The sequence below is a fragment of the Plecotus auritus genome (genome assembly GCF_963455305.1).
Source record: "Plecotus auritus genome assembly, chromosome: 7".
Lineage (NCBI taxonomy): Eukaryota > Metazoa > Chordata > Mammalia > Chiroptera > Vespertilionidae > Plecotus > Plecotus auritus.
The window spans coordinates 75,747,673-75,770,722 of NC_137774.1; the positions used below are offsets into that span (position 1 = coordinate 75,747,673).

At 45.8% G+C, this 23,050-nt stretch overlaps 1 protein-coding gene across 38 annotated transcripts in view; it reads left to right on the forward strand.

The window, feature by feature from the left end:
* Positions 1-23,050, forward strand: part of RBFOX1 (RNA binding fox-1 homolog 1) — a 2,122,525-nt gene that overhangs the window by 1,728,962 nt on the left and 370,513 nt on the right. For 3 of the 38 annotated variants that reach the window (XM_080678203.1, XM_080678212.1, XM_080678200.1), the window contains exon 1: positions 12,990-13,280. The exons of 28 other annotated variants lie outside the window; for them this stretch is intronic. In XM_080678203.1, coding sequence (XP_080534329.1) covers positions 13,137-13,280 — 144 coding nt within the window. In that variant the 5' untranslated portion in view covers positions 12,990-13,136. Of the gene's footprint in view, positions 1-12,070; positions 12,409-12,818; positions 13,281-23,050 lie in introns of those variants that run through there. 7 more of the 38 variants (XM_080678219.1, XM_080678205.1, XM_080678237.1 and 4 more) reach the window with 6 other exon arrangements.

The window sequence follows — 23,050 nt, forward strand, 5'->3', positions numbered from 1 at the left end:
GAATGAATGAGTGGATGCATGAATAAAATATTTGGCATGGGAATAAGTAAGATAATGCATGTAAATCACTGTTAGAATGCTTAGCACAGAAAACTCCTAATAGGAGGAAAATGCTTTCTCACCATTAGCTTTATCAGATGGGCCTGAGAGTGGCATGACCATGTCCACACCTTTCCATACACAAGCGCCATGCAGCTTCAGAGGATTCCAGGAGTCACTTCATTTTCTTAAAGAAAACCCTACCTCATGCATGTGTTTCAAAGCATCAAGGGGGGAATTTGGGCTTTATACTTTCAATAAGATCCTGCTTGCATGCTGAGGCTGCTTTCTCTGATGAAGATGAGTATGGGCAATAAGTAATAGAAGTCTTTGGAGTGTGAGGGTGGGTGGCACTTAGCAGGTTCTTCATGGTCTTAGCCTGTGCACTAAATATTGAGGAAGCCAGTGGAGATAGCATAGGACTTAATAGAGAGAAAAAATTAGTAATTCTCATTTGCCTGAGGAAAGCGCAGGTCTTCCTATTGTCTTGATCTCTGTACTAAGAGCAAGTAAGACAAGCAGTCCTCATAATAAAAATAGAAATGAGGTTTTCTCAACAAGAATGCCACTGGAATGATGGGCTGTCACACAGGACCCGGGGAGACGAGAAAGAAACATCTTTAGTGACTATAATTAGGCTTATGTGGAGAGGGGCAATGCTCAGGAAGTATACAAGAGTGCTCTTTGCCTCTTTCTAGAATTACTATTAAACTATCTGTGAAGAGCTGGTATACTGAGGAGCTGGTCAAAGTTCATTTTCAATAGATCATGCACCCATTCTCTTCCCCCTTTGGTGAGGAGCTGACATGCCTATGACAGGGAAGTGTTTTCACTCCATAATTTGAGCCACTTCAAAAAAAGAAAAAAATAATAATAATAAGAGGAAATCGTCTCTTTCCTTATTATGAAACTACCTGATGTTTATTATAGAAAATTTATTAATACAGATAAACAATAAAATAGCAATAAAAGTTATCAGTAATCTCAACAGGACTATTAACCTTTGAGTGTTCCCTTGAATCTGGAGCTGTATTGAGGTAGATATATAGACTTTGATCTTGACAGAGATAAACTTAGAGGTGCAGAGTATAAATTATAGATACAGCTTGATTTTACATACATTGGGTCAGACCATAAAAACATAGACTCATATCTCACTCCATCTTCCATGTCATATGCATTTTTTTCTGCTTTATAAATTATTCTTCTTGACTGTATTTCCATAACTAGAGGATGTGGTCCCAATGGAATGGGCAATAAAGTAGTTGTTTGTATAGTTGTTTCTTTGACCAAAAATCAAAATCGTATCCCGTGAGTGTTAGCTGCCTGAGATCATTTTACTCATGCTCTGAGGAAGGAAATGGAAAGCCCAGCCACCCAGACCCCCTTCAGGCACTGGGTCAAGATTTGAGCTTATTCTACCTTGGCCCATGTTTCCATGTCAACAGAGAGAACCTTTTGTGGTTTCAGGTACCCATGGGTTCTGGGGGAGGCAGCATCTACCTGAACTATAGTTTGATATTTTATAATTCAATTTAATTCGGGGGAAAGAACTGAGTCTCAGATAACTCATATCAATTGTTCAACTTTCAGACATTTTGCTCTAAAATCTAACTTGCAGGGATACATTATGTACTAAAGTAGAAGATCAGAGGCAAGGGAATCACACTGATCTATGTTAGAGCCCAAGTTTACAGATTTGAATGTTTTCTTCTCCTACCCTCAGTTTTCTCATCTATAAAATGGGGGTTGGTCAGTTTACCTTATGTACTAGGTTTCTGGGAAAAAGGAGGGGATAATGAATACAAAATATTTCTCGGAGCACCTAGCACAGAGTAAATGCTCACTAATTCTTGGTGTTGCTATTATTTTTATGACATTTCTTGGAATTATGTGGATCTTGATAGGACAATGTCTATGAGGGCAAAGAACTATTAGAATGGCTTAGCTGGGGAAAGGTGGGGGTTGGAAAGAGGGAGGGTGGAATCCTGCTGAGAATCTGAGTGATATTAGAGGAAGTATCAGCACCCTGGAGTTTGGTGTTTCACTAAAGAGGTCATAAAATATTAACATCCCCTAGAGTAACCCTGAAGAACAGTGGTGTCAGCTCCTACTTGCTGTATAAGAGAGGTTCCTTGGAGATGTCTGTGGCCCAGTTATGAAGAGGGAAAGAAGGGGGAATCGAGGTGATAACAGCAAGTCCAATTGCTTCCTTAGCTGCAAACACAAGAGTTAAGAGAGAAAGGTGCAATAGTCAACTAGCAATGGGCTTTCCCAGAAGAGGTAGAAAGAATGACTGCCTATCTCTAGAGAGATTGGAGCTGTCTTTCCTACAAAGGACAATTTATATTGCCTTACCCTTGAGTTCACCGTCAACAATAACTGTATCACCATCCACCATCACCATCACTGTCATCACCAAGGCCAATTCCAGTATCATCACTGACAGTGCCATCATCATCATCATCACCACCACCACCACCATGAAGCTATGAGGCTTACATGCATGGTGCATTTCCTAGGTGCCTGGGGTTGCACTAAGCAATTTGCACGTATCATTCCATATTACCAAAATTGTGAAAAAAGACACTCATGCCTTTCCTATTTACAAATGTTGACCCCCATGACCCAGAAAATGTAAGTAACTTGCCAAAAGTACACCCAGCTTGTACACAGGAGATCCAAGAGTCAGAACCAAGCAGTCTGCCTCCCCAATCTATAGCATCATTCATTTCATCGTCAAGAAGGCAATATAAGGTTAGAGTAAACTCTGTAGCCCCAGAACATCCCCTTTTATTTTTTTTCCATATGAGGGTAAACCTATGGTCTGAGCCTCACAGTGTCATATAGCAAGCTAGTGGTCCTCAAATACATATATCTGCACATTTACACCGGTAGAAATCTCTTTTCAAATGAATTCTACACAAAACTCCTGTTTTAAAACAGATGAATTATATAAAGTCAAATGTGAAATATTTGTTATAAAGCCAATCAGTGAGAAAATAAGGCAATTTTAATGAATATCAATTTTGAAATTGGGGACATGGATAAATAATATTGTTTTCAATTAGCTTCATAATCTAATTAACATCAGTATTTTAATTTGTTGCTTAATATTGAGAAAATGCTGATTCATATGCTGAGGCAGAGTTGCAAAAGATAATTTTTTAAACCAGATGAGCTAAAAATATCTGGTTACTAGAGGTGTAAGTATCTCCAGGGTCAGCACTGTGCTTGGCACAGAGAATGCATTCAAGATGTAGCTGATGAGTGAATGAATGAATGAGTCAATTAGTGATAATTGCATGGAGTAGAGGATTTTGGCTGTCATTTCCAAGTTTTCTCATTTATTCGATCAATATTTAACAAGCACCTGCTACTATTGGCCTGCTACTATGCTGTCCTGAGGTGATGGAGGTACAACATTGAGAGGGAAATGTTCTCATGGAGCAGGTGCATGCCGGTGTGTGAAGGATGGGGTGGCAGGAGAGAGACAGTGAACAGACAGGGAGCTCCCTGTCAACACTGGCTGTCCCACTTATGTGCAGGATGCTTACATAACCCCTCGGAGCTCCGGCATCCTCGTGGGTAGCATGGTGATATCAGTGTGTACCCAGAACTGCCCTTGGGAAGAGCAAAGGGAAACACACATAGGTGCTGTCATCTTCATCCCCATCTCAACACTATAAACACACGAAGGTGCACAGCTCACTCTGGGGTTATTTATTTAATTCTGCACTGGGTATTGTGGGATTTGCATATGCATATCATTAAAGCAGCTTTGGCCCAGGAACATATATTTGGAGATATATTAATATGCATTGGGCATAAGCAATTACAAGATCAGGTACGAGGTGACTGGAATCTGGGGAGAGGGAGGTACATTAGAGAGAGTGCCAGTTAAGTTGCAAGATAAGAGGTACAGTACCAGGGTGAAGCTTTGAATATCATGCCCTCATCAGTGGGAGGGTCAGTGATGTCTTTGACTGGAAGATTGACATGCCTGGTTTTGTCTTTTTAAAATTCCCCTATGGAATCAATGTAGAGTGTGAGTTTGGAGGAACTGAGACAGAGCAAAGGAACCAATTAGGGAAGCAGAGCTTTTTAATTAAAAAGAAATCTTGGCTACAGAGAATAATGCGGTGCACTGGGACAATGGCAATGGAAAATTGGGAAGCTTCATAGGTGGAAGATTGGGGAGTTAAAAGTTATATGATTTGGGAATCAGTTGGCCATTCATAGCAGCAAAGGGAGGTGTGAAGGGCAAATGTTGAGGTTTCAAGGTTAAGTAAATGGAAGGGAGGTGCTTTCATTAACAAACATCAAGTCCATTGAGGAAGAGAAGCGTGTGCCAATGTTTGGTTTGGGGGGATGATAGAACAGCCGTGGGAACAGGACCCTCACCACCAACAATCACCAGCCTTTGAAGGGTTGCCAACAATGCTTGGGACTGAGAACCCCTGTGGAGACTCTTGCCCCAGTGCCAAGACAGGACCTCAGGCAGGTCAAAGTCAAAGGCATTATTCCAGAACTTGAGATGTTAGAGGTGAAGTATTTCTAGTAGGAGATGCTCGAGGGTGACTTGTGTTGCATAAAGATAAATATTTCTGAGCATTTATGGGGTCAGAGAACCCTCAGCCAGGCTTGTTACAGAGGAAAAATAGAATCTTCTGCAGACTTTGTTTGCCTTCAGATTTGCTCAAGTCCCAGAAAGTCGCAACACAGAGTGGGTGGCGTGTGGAGGCTTCCCAAAGTAGACCTCCCCACCCACTTACTTGTTCATTCGGAGAAATCACCACTTAGCTGTTTTTGTCTCTGCCACCTACTGTCCCTTGTCCCACGCTCTAACATTCTGTCCTCTGCACTGGAAACACACTCGCACCCTCTCAAGTGCCAAACCCTGCACTCTCCCTCACCATCACCTCCTGCAACCTATTGTTTCAGCAGAGCTCCTCTGGGAACCTAAGTTCTCTGCTTACTCTGGGTGTGTTAGAATTTGAGGTTCTGCCTGGCATGTCTTGGATCTCTGTTGACAGGTCTGATAGAACATTGCCTCTATAACTTGTCGCTTTTATTGGGGGGGGGTGTTGATAGCAAGGTGTTAACATGAGAATAGAGGCAGGGTCTTTACTTCAGAAGAGCTTCAGGTAGACTGGATAGTGTGAGACTTAGACCTTCCATAAGGAAGCAGGGATTGGAAAGCTAGGAAAATTTCATACATAAAATGAGGTGACCAGGGTCAGGAACAGATTCCTAAGAAAAGGATATTGTGCAGCCAAATTGACAGAGAGCAATGCTTCAGAGAGGTGCCTACTAGGTTTAGATATTGCAAGTGATGAATAACGTGATGATGATGATGCTGTAATCAGCCTCTGCTGCAGCTGGCGGTGCATGGTGAGGGGGAGAATACTCCCCGGTTCTTCTGTCCCACAGACCTGATCAAAAGCACTGTTGCTACCTCTTATTAGGAAAACAAAAAGTATACTTCTTGCAGCCTCAGTTTCTTCTTCTGTAAATTGGGGCTATTAAAACCTACCTTAGAGGGTTGTGTGAATAGGAATATACTAGAGGCCCGGTGCATGACATTTGTGCACTGGAGGAGGGAGGCAGGTGTCCCTCAGCCCAGCCTGTGCCCTCTCACAGTCAGGGACCCCTCAGGGACATCCCACGAGGGGTCCTTAGCACTGCCTCAGAGGCTTGCCAGCTGTGAGCCCGGCTTCTGGTGCTCTCCCTGTGGGACACACTGACCACCAGGGGACAGCGGACAGCTTCTGTGTTGAGTGTCTACCCCTGGTGGTCAGTGTGCATCATAGTGACCAGTCGTTCCACTGTTTGGTCGATTTGCATATTAGCCTTTTATTATATAGGATGTGTGTGTGTGTGTGTGTGTGTGTGTGTGTGTGTGTGTGTGTGAGAATTACCATGCTGGCCAGAAGGAATCTCTTTACATGTGTTGCCCTCGTCAGTCTCCAAAAAGTAGTAAAGCATTTGACCTGACATTTTGTGAGATCCGGCTGGGAAGAATTTAGTTGACAAGGACTAATGTGAGAGTTTTTGTTCATTTGGTCCATTAGCAGGATTAAATAAATTGTGTGTACTCAAAAGACTGTGGCAGAAAGGTGATGTCTACACATTTTCGTCTAAATGCCACATCACTTGAAAAAATCCCCCCTGAACATTGCATTTGGAGTTCATTGTTCCATAAACATATTGTTTTTGTTGGTCATGTTCATGTCCTCTTTAGAAAATACAATGACATGTTTAAACAAGAGGAAGGTCTATGTTATTAACTGGTCAGGGACTAAGAATAAAAATCATTCATAATAAAAGTTGCTAATACACATACATTGAATTGTTACTAGATAACAGGCACCCAGCTCAGAATTTGCATGTATCACCTTATTTTAGCTTTTAACAACTTAATTTTTGGAAGGCAAAATTATAATGATTTCCTCTTAGAGAGATTGGAAATGGGCCTTGATGAGCTTATAACCCCATAGACATTCAATAGCAGCTGTGGAAGTATGAAGCATAGCCTTCACACCAAAGCTCCAAGATTCCAACAGAAGTGGTCCCCACTCCACAGTGTGCTTCCTGCCCTCACAGGAACCAGGAAGAGTTCCCAACCCCTCCATCACGGTCATCAGGTGTCAGGTGGTTTTGAATGAGCAGGGCTGCATTGTGGAAATTGAGGAAAATGAATAAACTCTGGTGATACCACAAATTCAATTCATCTGGCCTTTACTTAGCTTCTCCCAGGTGAAAAGCGTGCACTGAGTGGTTTAGGTCGCTAGAAATTAGAAAAGTGTTGGGTTAGTTTTGGTGTAGTGAGCCTGTGGGGTGCAGAGGGTAGTCATTCCGGCCTAATGAGCCTAAGTGTTCGTGGGTTTCAAGCACCCTGGACAGTTGGCCTGTCTTGCTGATTCTTGGTGTGCCAGCGCCCATGCTAAGGAGCACTTTATATACATCATCTCGATGTGTCCCAAATGCTGATCCATCGATTCATCTGATTCTATAATGACATTTTTAACAGACTGCAGCTAAATGAGAAAAGTAAGGGCAATTTCGTTACAATTTTAATAGACCTAAATTTAATCAATTCGAAGGGCTGTCCTTTATTTTGAGATTACGTCCTTCTTACTTTTTGGTACAAAATGCTCTTTCTGTTGCAAAATGATAATGATAGCAGATGGTGTGTGTGTGTGTGTGAATATACTAACTTGGCCAAAAAAAGTCATTAATTTCATGCAACCCTTCTATTGTTTTTAAACACTTTTGCAATAGTTCTTGAATGAAGGAAAAATAATCCTCTGAGAATGATTGCAATTCTGTGAGGGAGCTATAATCAGCTCCATTTTACAGATTAGAAAACTGAGGCTCAGAGTTAATTCACATGCTCACATTCACAAATCTTACAACTAGCAAATCTTGGATATAAACCCAAGTTTTGTGTTTCTGTAGGGCTGGAATACCTCCACCATGGGCATTTGGGCACTGTTTTCCTTGTGTATGTGTATATGCATGTATGTGCACGCACACACACACAAGATTGGAGCTTTTGTTGTTCCGGGTTGGTTTTGTTTGGTTTTCACATATGGAGTTTTATTAGGGATGCTCTGAAACATTATAGATCTTTCCCAGAGATGTGTTTCCAAAGGAGGACACATGGACACCCCTCATGCTCCCTAACAGCCGCATTGTATATCTGTGCCAGGATGGGTTTTGCTATTGCCCTACTGCTTTCACAAGCAAAGCTGGAAGGACTCTCCCGGTCCACGGAGTTCTGTGCCCATCTCAGGTTTTCTGCAGGACAGATACTTAGAACTGTAATAATTAGGTTGAAAGTGGGTGCCAAACCATCAGAGCTTTCCCCTTGTGACTCTCGTTGTCTGCATTTGAGATCACCCATTTCTCCGCCACATCAATGCTAGATATACTGGTAGGCATTCTTATTTGCTTAATTTGTTGATTTTATTTATTCATTGATGCCATTCTTGTGGAGAAAAGATTGCAGGGCTGCAACCACTGTGTCATTGTTCTCAACAACCAACATAATTTTGAAAAGAGCTTTTGCAGTGAGGGTTAGTTGTGAATGGGGCATGCCTTGTACTTATGTTTCTGTTCTTTTCGTCTTGGTCTCATTTTCATGGACACCGACTCCAGAGAGCTAGTGGTGTTGGAGGGTCCTTTACACAGAAGTAACCTCTGATGTGCAGCCTCAATCCTGTCATCATAGGCAAAGCAATCGTCTCTGAACCTATGGAACTGGTGCTGCCTGAGCCACAGCTCTTTGCTCAGAAAGAGGAACACGGTGCGCCTCTGAGAGCAGCCGAATTCTCGGCCTCCGACTCTGGGCCTTGGAGTGAGCATGTCTCTGCCAGGAAAACTGTGCCTGAGAAATGGAGATTCTGCAGGGTTGCTCAGAGGGACCACCTGGAGCTGAGACCTCACTCTAGAGGCCAAGGGGCCAGCTTAACATACAGAGAGAAAATAATTTTTTTTAATGAAAATCTCAGAATTGTTAGATTTCTTGAGCAGAAAGAAGTAACAATAAGTCATTGTCATTCCGTTCAAATTCCTATTGTATTCATCCGTCCATCCACCAATTTAGTATTATCTCAGTGCCTACTGTATGTCAGAGAGTGTATTGAATCCTGTACTTGGAGCAGTTAAACCTGCAGCTGAGGATGTTTTGAAATTTTAGTCATTAGAAGTGCCAAACTCCTACCAGCACTCTCAGTAGACTGACCCAGGAGAGCTCCAGAACTGACCTAATAGACAAATCTGGGGCTTGGCAACCAGATCGGAGGGGGCAGGGTACAGAGGCTTTTCGGAAGCTGAAGCTGTATTTGCAGAGCAAGCACACTCTTCCCACAGCGCGACTGCACCCTGCCAGCCTTCTAATCCCAGGGATCCCTGACCCCCTGATCCCCTCCTTCTTTGATTTCTTCCACATCACTCATCACTTTTATATGCTCTACACTTTATTTTTTCTTATCTTAATTGTTTCTTTTCTGTGCCTCCCTGCCCCCCTTAGATGGTAAACTCTATGATCTCAGGGTCTTTGCCTTCCCCCATGGCTATAGCCCCAGGGACCAGAACAGTGCCTGGAGCGTAATCCACACTAACGATATGTAGTTGCAATATTTCAACAAGTTGGTGACTCCAAGTGCTTGTGATAGAGACAATAAATAATAACATTTGCTTGTGATAGAGACAATAAATAATAACATTTTCTACTGATACTTTCAGTCTCAGTTTACTGAAGGTTGAGACTATGTGGCGGCCTATGTCACAATCTGGAAGGAAGACTATCATCTAAGCCACCCCTTGACATTGTCAGGAGCTAACCCCAGTTTGGATAATTATATTTAAGACCAGGAAGTTCTTTCTTCTGTCTAACTGGAGTTTGTCTTGCTCTGAGGCATGGGAGCTCCCATTGAAGATCTTCCTTAGGCTAAAGGCTGGCTTTTTAGACAGCCTTAGGACATTAACATACGGAATTATGAAAGAGAAAAAACACACAATTACCTATACTCCTTTAAACAGCTGGCAAATGTGAGTGAAGGAAAAGTTACAAACACTGTTGTGTGGATAGAATTAAAATGGGAGCGTTTGCCTGCTGCCTGAGGAAGCATCCCCTGGAGGTAGGTGGCCTTGCTCCTTGCAGGTTTCCCAGCTCTCTTTCTGCTCCCTAAGGTGTACGTACAACCATTCAACTAAGGGTCCTTGCAGCCGAAAGGCAGAGGGTGGCCCTTGAACTGCGATATGCACACCCAAGTGATGCCGGGTGCCCAGGGGTTCTTTGCGGAGAGGGAAGAGTAACCCCCAGGTCTCATATTTATTGATAGGGGACTTGTTTGGGAGCTAGTAGCATTATGTGGCTCTTTCTCAGTCTCTGTTGAGCTGGGGTTCAAATTCAGCATCTTCAGTGCTGCCTGAAAGGCTGGCGGAGGTTTGTCATCGAGAGAGCAATGGCAAATATGGTGTCACCACTTGATCAGGGGTCATCCGGCTCGGCTCCTGATGAGCGTGTGCTGATGCTCACCACTGCAAACTCCTTCCTCCCCGATCCTGTAAGCGGGTCCCTTGTGGATGGGGTGTGTACTCATCTCTGTGCCTTACTGTGCTTGTGTGGGGACGTGGGGGTGTGGTTGTCCACAGAATCATTTGGAGATGCATTTTGAAGGTCTGGGTCCCATTGTCTCACTTTGCAGACCTCCGATGCGCCTGACTGCGAGGAACTAAGTTTAAGCAGAGGTCTGAGGCATGATTGCAAAATGGGTCCACAGGAATCCAATCACCACGGAGGGCTTTCAACTTTAGGGAGAAAAGGGACAGGAAAACCAGGCCTGGCTCAGGGCAGCCGAGAGCAGTTATTGGTTCCTTACATAATGTATTTGTTTTTCATTAAACCATTCAGATAAGGTCTTATTAAAGTGCCATGTATTATTTATCGTGCTTCTTATGAAAATGAGCTGAAGGGGAAATTCTGCCCTCTTTTGGGGGCATTTGCAGGCTTTTCCAGTGCCAGGGAGAAAGCAAATGAAGGAAAGCACGGGGAGGGGGGGGGGGGGAACCCCTGTTGGGACAGCACATTGCTGGAGGCAGTGGGAAGAATGGGAGGAGGGGAGTCAGGACTGGGGATCTTTGACCCTTTATTCCATCTGTGTTTTGTGGAGTGGCTTTTCTTTGGATTTTGTGAATTGTGAAATTTAAAACAACTGAAAGACAGGCAAAAAGTAAGAAAAAAAAAAGAATCTAGAAAAGAGGGAAACATTTTAACTGTAAATCAGACCTTGTCTGGTAAATATGATTTCTGAGACAACATATATACAGCCATGATTTTTCCAGCTAGCCACTGCTGCCACCCCCCCCCCCCCCAAAAAAAAACCAAAACACAACACAACAGCACACACATATAAAACAATAGCCTGTACTCCCCTAATCGCCCGTATCAATTCGCTTAGGCTTAAACATGCGACTGTATTCCCTCTAAATTGATGGGATGTGTGAGTCACAGGGGGTTGGAAGGTGAGGAATAGAAAGAAACAGCCTGCTTGGGGCCTAGTGTTTGGCAGAGGGAAGACTTTATAGTTATTGATGGCATTTCAAAACAGAACAACAAAAATGGAGCTGTGGTATCATTAATTTGCTTTTCTCCAGAAAGCATTTTGATTAGCCTGCAAAGTGAGCTGTGCCTTGTGAGCTGATGGCTCCGTTCAGGAGCTGTCATTCGGCTGAGAGTGTCCCTGTGAGCCTCGGGGAGGGGTCTGCTGGGATGCCCCTGGTCCCCGGTTGGTTCCAGTCCCCCGGGCCCTGCCCTCAGGCCCTTCCTGAGGATGCCCAGCACTTGCAGGCACCTCTGCCCTGCTGGGCAGCAGCGAGGAGTCTGAAGGCAGGAGGTGTCTTACAGGAAGCCCATCCACCCAAACAGATGCTGTTCCCACAGCCTCTTGCTCCGAAAAACAAAAGGAAAACCCAGTCACTGGGTCAAAATCTCTATCACAAAATACAATGTTATCCCTGATGAGGAATTTAAGAGCGTGCTTTTTTCCGGGGAGGACCAAGGACTTGTTAGAGTCTTAACATTTTCTTTTGATTTGCAGATCACATCCTGTTTTATGGCATAAAGACTAACAGGATCTAGTAATGCATAATTATTACTTCTTAAAATAAAGGGGAGGGAGAGACCCCTCTCGCATGGGCAGAATGCTAATTTGGCCAAGGAGGGCTGATCAGGCAAGAAAAAAATAAAATAAATAAACCATTGTCATGTGCCCGCTGGTAATCTCTTATCAGACGTGGGCTTCCCACCCTGCGCATTTATAATTGGAGAAGAGCGGGGATTCTCTGGGAAGGAGCCCCCCTCGCCTTTGCCTGGGGCTGGCATGTGGCGTGTTACTTAGCCCAACAGGCTTCATTTATTCCCATGCCAGGCAGGGCGGCTTCTCCCACTCCGCGGCTGGCTCGGGGCTGCTCGGAGTGCTGGCTGCTGTGCTGGCTGCTGGCTGCCCAGCCGCCGCGAGGCGCCCAGGGAAAGCTGCGCCCCACGCGCCTGGGGTGCCTCCCCACCTCAGCAGCCCTTCCGGGGAGGGGGGGCAGAAACTGCCCTGCCTGGGGTGCCAGCAGCCCTGGCTCCCCCTACCCCCAGCCCCTAGCATCATCCCAGCACTTTCGGAGAGAGAATCCCATTTTCGTGTTTATTTGCCAAGGAGTGGGGCGCAGGAACCGCCACCACATATCTGACCGGGTCCCAGTTGGGCGAGCGCAGGAATTGTCCAGCTCCCTAGGCGCTGGTGATGTAGGGCGCTCCTCGCTGCCTCGCCTGCCCCGCGGAGATTTTTAGCAGACACCATTTGAATTTTGGTGAGTCGTTTGAAAAAAAAAAAAAAAAAGCAAAGGGGAGGGAAACACACACACACACACACACACATCCCAACCCTTCCCTGGACCCATTTGACAAATGAGGAGGCAAGAGCATCAGGAACAACGGAGTGAGCCTTGTTGTGAGTCAAATCTCTCTCTCTCTCTCTCTCTCTCTCTCTCTCTCTCTCTCTCTCTCTCTCTCTCTCTCTCTCTCTCCTTCCCCTCTCCCCCTCTCTGGCTCTTTCGCCCTTAGCTCTACCCCCCTCCCCCCCCCACACACACTCAGCATCTACAGGAGGGCAGGCACCCCCTCTATTTTTCACAGAAGTTGCCTTTTTGCTCTTTCTTGCTTTCTTCGCGGGGGGCGGGGGCGGCGGGGGCACCTGACACTTTGGGGGGCATCAGCAAGCAGGCCCAACAACCACACGCACACGCCCGCACACACACACAAGATACAGCCCCAAAGGAAGCAAAATAGTTTCGTGACCCTCTCAAGTGTCTTAGCTGGAGGCAGGCTGACGGACGCTGGGATCTAGCAAACCCGAGGGGAAGACAGAAAGCGAGGGAGGAGGGACGCGCGGGGTGCGGCGGGGGGAGGGCGAGAGAGACAGGGAGAAAGAGAGAGAGAAGGAGAGAGCAGCCACCCGGGTTTGACTTAGATAATCAGCAAAATTAAAAAAAGAAAAAGAAAATTGTAGCGTCCAGGCAAAGAGCAGCGGCGCGATTGCATGCGAGCGTCCCCACTCCTGCTCCGCGGGCGCCAGAGAGACGAAATGCAGCATCCTCTGACGGGGGCCACCTGCGTGGCGCTCCCCAGCGTGGGCATGTGTCCCCAGCTCTCGTGTGCCTTGACTTTTATGTACTTACAGCAGGTAAGGCGCGCGGCTTCCCTCCGAGGCTGCTGCCAGGGCTCCTGGACTGGGTCCCCGCGTCGCTGGGCTGAGCTTTGGTACCTTGGAGCGGATGGGGAGGGGGCTGGCTGGTGCGCGCCTTTGGATGGGAGGGCTGCGTGGGAACCCCTCATTCTCCGAGGACCCCGATAGCCCGCGCCCAGCTGTGTTTGCCCCTCTGTGCACACTTTGAACGCCTGCTTCCAGGCTTGGGTAACGGGAGTTTAAAATTGCAAACTGCCTTCTGCTCGCATTCTTCTCGTGCTGGTGTGGGAGGGTGACCCCAGGCTAGCCCCTCCGATCTGAGTTTGGATCTTTGTGGGGGCATTTGAGTGCTTGGAGTTTTAATTCAGCAGCTTTACTAGAGAGTGCAAAAAAAAAAAATCTATGCATGTGTGTGTATGCTCAGTGTTTTTATTTTCTTAAGTTTGTCTGGGTAGTGCTGTATTCAGTTGCTTTTGGAATCAGAGCCTTTGGGTTTCTGGAGCGTGGCAGCCCCAAAATCTGCCTCCAAACTCCCTGGCTAGTGCTGGGATGAAGGCGAGCTGTGTAGGATGCAGTCTTTGTTGCTCTGTGTGAAGGCTTTTTATTTTTTCCTCCTCCACTCTCCCTTAATGGTCTTGCCATGGGATTTTGTGTTTATTTTCCATTCTGTGTACATTTCAGAATCTTGCATTGTGTTCCTCTCCTTCTCTGGGTGTTTCCTCTGGACCTTCTCTGTCTCTCCTTCCTTTTTTTTTTTTTTTTTTTTTTTTTTTTTTTTTTTTTTTTTACTAGTAGAGCTGCTGCCTAAGTTGGTTTCCTGGGTTTGGGGAACAGCTCAATAGTGCCTTGGGGGGCTGGTGACAAGCCTGGCTTTCTCTCACTGGGCAGGGCTGTGGAGATGGCTGGTGGGGTGAGAAGGGTTTTGTCATGCAGATGGGAATCCTTTTCCCTGTCCCAAGCTGCTACATGAAGAGTTAACCGTGATTGTAGTTATTTCATCTATTTTTCGATGGACTCCCCTCAGGAGTACCATTTGTTAGCCATGTGTGGTTGCGGTCTACTAAACTTCCTTTACCAGTGCGCAGACGGGGCCTCCTTCTCCAAAGACCCTCAGTGTCAGTCTGTTGCAGGAATAGATGTAGCCATAAAATGGCAAGGTTCTGTTTGGAACATTTGGGTCATTTGTGATCAAGTTGGTTACTTCCAGAAAATATTTTTTTAAGGCGTAGTTTCTATCACACGTCTTTTGGGAAACAGCCTTTTCGTATGGTTTTAATATCTTGAGAAGACATCGGTTTCTCTTTTTAAATATTATGTTATTCCATTTCTCATGAAGAAAATTGTGCCAGGGAACATTTATGAAAAGCCTGTTGGTAACATGTTATATCATTCATCTGCTCCTACCATTTCTGTATCTTTGGGGGGGGGGGTGTTTGTGTGTGTGTGTGTGTGTGTGTGTGTGTGTGTTTAAGACCAATTACTCACTAGAAGAGTATCCTAATGAGCATTTCTACAGATGCTCAGCCTAAGTTGAATTGAATCTAATTATTAATACGAGTTGATCTTCTGCCTCCTATATTCACTTCTTTCATGGTATCTATTAATCAATTTGAATAGCGTTACCTAGCAAGTCGAATGCTATAGCTATTCAGTGCTCTCACAGTTTCCTTGTGCATTATTCTTTTTTAATAAATCGATCTTTCTTCCTCCTGGATTGTTACATTGGTTTGCCCATTTAGGCACAACTTGGGAAAGAAGAGAGTGACTTTGAGCGGGAGGTTATTCTTGCCATGAAAAGGACGAGCGTACAGGGTAAACGCAGGCTCCCAGCATCTGCCAGGCAGTCTCTTCCTGGGGGAAATACTGCTGCTCTGGCAAGGGGAGGCTCCCAGGGAATGTTGGCAGCCATAGCAAATATTTAGAAGTGACTAAATCAGCATCGCGGTCCCCTATGAGGACAGACAGACAGAGGTGGGCTTTGAAATGTGCCATGGCACTCACCTCCCTCTTGAAAGAGCACATAATGCTGGGAGTGGAAGTGCTGATAAGCTGATGCTGTGACACACACAGTGTCAGAATGCGGTGTGTGTGTGTGTGTGTATGCATGTTTTCTGAGTTTTACTAAATGCCTGAAGTACAGTACAAGCAGACATCGATGTCCGCCTGCCTCGTTGAGAATCAGGTTTCCTATCTGCGCCTCCCACCCTTGCTAAGAGTGCACCCTCAGGACGGGAGAGCCATACCTATGGGCCACCTCTTCCAGCCATTGCTGTCCTCACAGTTCGCATGGAAGTCTCCTGCCCTTGCTTTTATTTAGCAACCCAGACCACGGGCCGATGAAGGGTATGAAACAGTTCCTTTCAATCACCAGAAACCACTTACTGATGCAATCTGCACGTCTTCTATCTACACATGGCCACTCTCTTTTCTGTCTACTATGGATCTTTAGCTGTTATTGTCTCTTCATTTCATTTTGATGATCTGTACTCTCAGAGCAAGTTGATCAAATGGGTGACCCGGGCAGCAATCCGTGATAAATGACGCCTTTATTGAAAGCCTTTTACTTTATTATTATTTACCAATGAAGATATTCCAGGGGTGTCTGTCATTCTGATCACCAATTATGTAAGAGCACGATTAAGACACCGCTGCCTTATTTTGGAGCCTTCATTGTTCTGTGTTATAAAATCGCAAACTCTGATCGGGGCCACCGAGTCTTCAGTGAAATATAATTTCCTGGAATGAAGTTTCAGATGGTGCTTCTTTCTCATCCGATATCTAAGGAAAATTACTTCATCATTTGCTTTCTTTGCCTCAGCTCTGACATCCAGCCTCTCTTTCTAGAGCCTCCCAGATTTGTTCCTAAGACAACTCATAAAACAAAACAAAAAATCAATTGGGATCCCTCAGCACCCAGGTCTCCTCCTCATGACCAGGTGAAAACAGCATAACCCTTTTGCTACAAAGAACTTATCTGTTCAGACCAACCTGGGCATTTAAATTATTTGACTTCATCCATTTCATGCATTTATGTCCCAGTAACTCTCCCTTAGATAGGTATTTTACTACAGTTATAAATATTTTATTTTCTCTTGCTGCTTCTTTCTGACTTTGAAGATATTGCTACAGTTTGGAATTGCAAGGTGGTATAAAGTTGTATAGTCCTTTTGGCACCTCGATACCAAGCCCAATGATGTCATCACATGCATATGTACACATATGTGCATGCACACATCGATATCCCCTTGTATATAGCATGTATCTTGTAGATCATTCTAAGATGCAAGGGACAGGTGAGCATCGGAGCAGCGGGCTTCCATCTTGCTGTCCAGGGCAAGTCCTGCTTCAGCTGCTATTCATAACACACTGCAGAGGTTTACCTGTGTCTTCTTTGCTGGGGAATCTTCTTCTCAGGTCAAGTTCAAACCTACCTGTCCCCAGACTCTCCCCAGAGTTCCAAAGCAGATACCCATGCAAACATTTTTGTTTTGAGGGGAAATTCTGAACACAAATTCCAAATTGGTGGCTTTGCAATGAGTGGATTCAAAAGAAAATACGTTTTGTTTTTCTCATAGAGAAAAATAGAAAATAACCACCCCCCACACACATGCACACACACAGACACAAAAGTCTAGAGATGCTTGACACATGTCCTACGTCACAGTGAGCACACGGAAGAGCATCTACTGCGTGGACAGTCATGGTGAGGCTCTGGACAGAGCAGATGAGGCCTGTTTTCCGAAGCACCCATCTTGTCAGGTTTCCCTGAGCTTCGATTCACACTGGCGTCTAACCCTCTGGAAGAGCAGAAGTAGCATAGTCACTCAGTTTCCCCAGTTCCTAGACCCCACGTGTCCCCCAGTACCCTTCTCAGGAAGCTTCTCGCCTGTCAGATCCTATTCACCCAGAACCTTTTTATCAGCCTGAATTTAAAAACAAGTCAAAAGCTTAAAATCCACATTAAAAGGGGGAGGAGGGGGCTCCAAAGTGGGCCATGCCACTGTCGATATCGGAAGATTGGTAATTTTTCCCACTTAATGATGATCCATGTGGTTTGTTTTAAATAGTGAAGTGGTTTGTACAAAGGGTAATTCCTGGTAAATGAAGCCATTGCTCACTGTGGACATCTTCAGATCGAAAGCAATTGAACTGAAACTTGCATACCAGCCCTTGCTGTCTTTAATTAGAAAGTGGTGCTGGGTACAGAGTCCCTGGGAGGGTCGGCTCGCACAGGAGGGGGTGGGAGGGGAGCACCCCCATGCACCCGCCGGGGGCATAAATTTGGGAAACATTCAGTGGGCCATAACAATTATGGCTGCATAGACAAGTTCAATTCTCCTTCCAGTTACTTACCTTGTGCTGCTCAGTGTGATGATTTATAGGGGACCCAATGGCATTTTATCACCTTCTTTCTTCTTGGCTTAATCCCATGTTGATTTATTAAATTGTGCTGTGGATTGGGGGTAGTCAATGGTGTCAATAACACAGAAAAGAATTAGAATAGATTATCTTCATGTCTGAATTGTTTAAGGAGTGTAAGTGGTCGGAATGAGCCCATCCCAGGCCTGGGTGACTGTCTGATAGAACAGGGTCCCACTGTCTCTAGAGAGATACTGTGATGTAAGTTGGTTAATTAACCAGTCGTCCTGGTTGCTCTGATTTGTTCAATTCAAGGGAAGAAGGCATGGATTGCTGGGCTTTTCTTGGCCAGACAAGGCCCATATCTCAGGTGGGTGGGGGGGTCCCTTGTGTTTCTCCCATTTCAGGACCCTATGGAAGGGGAGTAGCTATTGACTTCAGGGTCACTTGGGTTGCCTCTGCCTTAAGATTAATTATTGTTTTTTTTTTAATCCTCACCCAAGAATATTTTTAGAAAGGGAGGGAGGAAGAGAGAGAGAAAAAAACAAAAACAAAAAAAAAAACATCGATATGAGAGAAACATCAATCGATTGCCTCCTGTATGCATCCCAACCAGGGACCAAACCCAAAACTCGGGAATGTGCCCTGACTAGAATCGAACCCACAACCCTTTGGTGCATGGGATGTTGCTCAACCGACTGAGCCACCTGTCCAGGGCTACCTTAAGATTATTGAATTGTAAACATCTGTTAGTCCAGAGACCAACAGAGTCCTGCACCATTCGGCTGTTCTACCTGCCATTGATGGGGGGTTCGTGTCAGAACGTGCAAGGGCCGCCTTGCCTTTTGGGGAGTGGAGAAATCCCGCGCTATTAGAGATCACGTCCCATCTGCTTTCCTTACAGCTGGCCCTTGAGCAATTGTCCGGTAGCTGATGGACTGGGGGTAGGCAATCTTTTTTGGGTTTTCTGATTCATTTAACCAGGCTCTCTGCCCCAAGGGGAGACGTAATGCTTGTTTATCCATACTGGCCGGGTAAAAGCAGTGTAGTTTGTCAGGCAAATAACAGTCTTCTGGAGGAGGAATTGCAGTATTGTAAACAAAATCAGGTCTGTGCGTCTGCGCCTACCGGGGGCTGGGCGATGCAGGAGATGTCATCCTGTGAATGAGGCAGAGCTGACAAAGTGTAGGCGTAATTGCCCCATCTGCAGAGACCTTTCTAATGGACGGGGAGAGGTGTCCCAGTGCGCTGTTTAATTCAATTAAGAGAAGCAGAGAAAGTTCCATTCATCAATAAAGTTTCCTCTTTCCGGGAGCTGCCCCAGAGAACTTTGCAGGGCTGAGCAGTGGCCTGTGGCTGTCTGCATGATGTGGCTGGTCCCATTGAGAGGGGCTGTGTCAAATGAGGTCAGATCTCAGGCACAATAGCTCAGGAGGGCCCTGGCCCGGGACCTTCAACACGCTGAATGCTGGCGAGCTGGGGAAATGAGCAGCGAACCTGCAGGGCTGCTCCTGCAGAGACACTGTGACAGAGAGGCTTTCTGACGGACCCCCAAATGCACCCCCTGGTTGGGGTTAGTAAAAAGCGTATGTGATTGAAACTTTCTGGCAACTGAAAGCATATGGGGAAAAGGGGTCTTGGTGCTATTTCTGACCCTGACATATGGTGACCCTGATGGGTTGATGCTGGCTGAAAAAGAGCAACAGGACTGCTTTCCATTGCTGAGGGTCTCACTTTCCATCCCTCTCTTCAGTTGCATTTCTTGTATGTGTTAGGCAGCAGGCAGTTGCAGAGCACTTTTGCGATGCTTTTTCTGACCAGCCTATATGCAACGTGATGTCAGAGATTTCTTTATTCTGTCTGTTACTCTACCCATGATTCCTAGAATAAAGTCTAATACGTAGTAGTTGCTCAAAAAAATGTAAGGCATGAATGAATGAATACATTAGAACTTTCTAGAACCTTAGAAGCAAGGGAAGCTGTGATCGCCACCCATTTTTACAGATTCATGTGAAGATGCCTTCAATCATTTATTCCTTCTTTCTTTGGGCATGCAAAACCCTGTCTCCGGGCATTGAGAATATTGCAGCAAATCAATTAGGAGAGGTGCCTGCCACCATGGAGCTGGTACTGCAGTAAAAGAAGAATAGAGGATGCAAACGTGAGTGAATTAGGAAGGTGTTTTCAGATTGGGGAGAGTGCTGTGCAGGAAATAAACAGGGCGGTGGGAGAAAGGGTCAGGGGGCTGTTGGTGGTTGTTGATGGGTCGGTGTGGGTCTCACTGAGGAGGTGATGAATTTTCTGATCCGAGGAAAAGGGAGCATTTGGCACGTGAAGAGTTGAGAGAGTTGTCCTAAGAACAGGGAAGGGGAGTATACGGGCCTTATGTGCAAAAGAGGGTGAGAGGCGCAGGGCACAGGGAGCGGCGGAGTTGGGTCACGTGTTAAGCGGGGGTACCCGGGATGGCGTCTGCTATCCTCTGGGGTCAGAGTGGGAACATGAAAAGATGGAAATGGATGAACAAGTGAGAGAAGGCCACCCCCGAGCTGTGGAGAAACCCAGGGGCCTTTGGAAACAAGTTTGGGGGTGAGAGGTGGGCGGAGGGTTTTGATGGGAGCCTTAGGAAGACCCTGACGTGGAGCACCTAAAGTCCCATTGGTATCCTCTGTGGAAGCCTCACCAGGGTCTTTCTGCAACAGGCCTTTTACTTTGAAAACAATGAATGGGGTACACTGATTCTGAAATTCCAGGCATTCGAGCATCCCCTTCCTAATTTTTACCAATTCACTCATCATCCCAGTTGATATCTACTTAATAGTTTCAGATCAACTTATATTTTGAACTTAAAAGTAGATTTGCTCAAACCAACACATATAAATACATAGTTGCAGGATCACATCTTTGATATGATTTTTGTATATGATATGAACATACATTGAAATCAATATCCATTCACCTGTTCATTCATTCGCTCCATGTTTATTGAACTCCTGCTTGGTGCCAACTGTTCTCCCAGGCGTTCTCAGTAAGCAAAGGTGCCCATCCTCATGGAGGGTCTATCAAGACACCCATCCCTGTGCCATCATTGGGTAATGTTGGCTGGGTCCGTTGGATTTCCTAGGCATCCCCTTTCATGTCTGGTACGGAATCATTCATTCCTCCCCTGAGCTGCTTTGCAAAGAGAAAGACTCTACTTATCTCTCTGCGTCACCTCCTCTCCCCTCTGACAGAACTGCGGTCAGAGCACACAGCAAAGGAAAGCGGGCACATACTCCCCATCTGCAGCGTGCGGGGCTCTGAGACCACGGGGCTGGGGGCGGCTGTGATTTCTGACACTGGCCCGGCCTTCAGGTGAGGAGTAGTCTCCCCCTGTTTTGCTGCTGTTCTTTATGTTGTGTTTAACACACACACAGAATCAAGATTAGGGGTGGAGCCAGAGCGAAAAGCACTTGGCAGGTGAGTGTGTGTTCCCAGAGACCTGAGGACGTTTTTCCCATTGCAGCTACGGAAGAAAGTACAGGCAGCTGTAGGATGGAAGTGCCCTGATGAGTAAATACACAAAGGGGTTAGTCTTAATGAGACTGTTCGTTTTTGGCATTTGATGTTTGCCCAGGCTCACCTTGAGGACTAGATCCCCTTATCAAAAGCAACAGCAAATAGCTCCATCTTCCCTTAGTTCTGCTCTGCCTGAGTCCAGGCATTGGGGTGGGGGTAGGGGTGGGGGGTGGGGGGAAGGGAGGGCAAGCCCTGCTCTTAGGCAAGAATGAGAGCTGGGAGATCCCCCCCCAGATGAGTCTTTCCTTAACAGGGAGCAATGTCGATATCCAAAAACAGAATGAGCAGTGACATCTACATTTAGCAGTATCCAACTGTCCATCTCAAGAGCTCAAGGCTCTTATGGAAATTCAGCTGAGAAACCTACATCATTTTAGAACCAGTTGGTGTCAGGTCCCACCCCCCTCCCCCTGCCGCCCGAAGCGTAGTTTAAGAAACGATTGCTATCTCTGGAGGCCTATATAGGACAGAAGTCTTGAACTGAAGGCTTGATCCCAACTCTGCTATTCAATTTGCTGACCAACTAGATTGAGCAAGAGGCTTTACTTGATTTGGAGCTTTAGTAGCTTCGTCAGGAAAATAGGGTTAAGGATAACCATTTCATAACCGTTCTTTGTAAGATTTGTATGGTACAGATGGACACACTAACAGTGCCTGGGACACAGTGAGCAGCCAACAGACCTTTGTTAAAAAAAATGAAAGGAAGAATGAGTGAATTAATGAATGAATGAATGCTTGTTTACTGAAGCTGAGCATGATTTTTTATTTCTTCCAAGTAAATGTGATACACACACACACACACACACACACACACACACACACACATACACACCACGGTCTGCCAAGGACACAGACCCAAGGAACCTGGGGGTCTCCCTCAGGGTTCTTGGTCCCTCCTACCTGATCTGGTTTTCTTCTCTCTCCTTCTGCCAACTCAGTGCTGCTGGCCATGTTGGATTGGAAAGTGGCTGCACATCTCAATTAATGCTCCGTGACAGGAGGAGGGAAAATAAAAATTGTCTTGCTCTTGTCAGTAGCAAAGTTATTTACTTTCAAAAGCTGACAGAATCACACTGCAGGGGCTTCATTTATTTCTATTCAGAATGTCATTATTCTGTGATGCAGGGGACTTGGGCACACGTTGGAGCTGATTCCCATAAGCTTGAATGTGGCAGGCGCCTGCTAATGTGCAGATTGTCACCGGGGGGAGTCAGGGGGAGTTTTTCTGGGGCCTGGCTGTGCTTAGGTACTTGCATGGATGCCTGGGCAAATGCCCCAGTTTCAGGGTGACTGTCCGGCCCACATGCGTGTTTTCCGGCTCTGGGTCTGTCCTATGTGAGGGAGTGTGTGTACCTCTGCTGCCTTATTGCTTGTCCTCTTTATTCTGAAGCAGAAGAATGAGGTGTGGACCTCCTGGTGTCATGACTCTCTCCATCCAGCCACTCCTCAAATTTCTAGAAACACAGAAGCTGCCCCTGCAAATGAGTTTGCTTTGAATCTATGTACTCTCTCTACTTAAACTGGCTGATGGATGCTCTCATCCAAATAATATGCATAAAACTATGGGTTTTTTTCCTTCCTTCCCTCCTTCCTTCCTTCCTTCCTTCCTTCCTTCCTTCCTTCCTTCCTTCCTTCCTTCCTTCCTTCCTTCCTTCCTTCCTTCCTTCCTTCCTTCCCTCCTTCCTTCCTTCCCTCCTTCCCTCCTTCCCTCCTTCCCTCCTTCCCCCAACCCCTTTTCTCCTAAGCGTTTGCAATGAATAGTTAAAATAGGGAGTGGAGAGAGTCTTTCTTCATGGTGCAATAGCTGAACTTGCCACTAGGGGTCTCCATTCAGAACATGTGACTGGATTCTT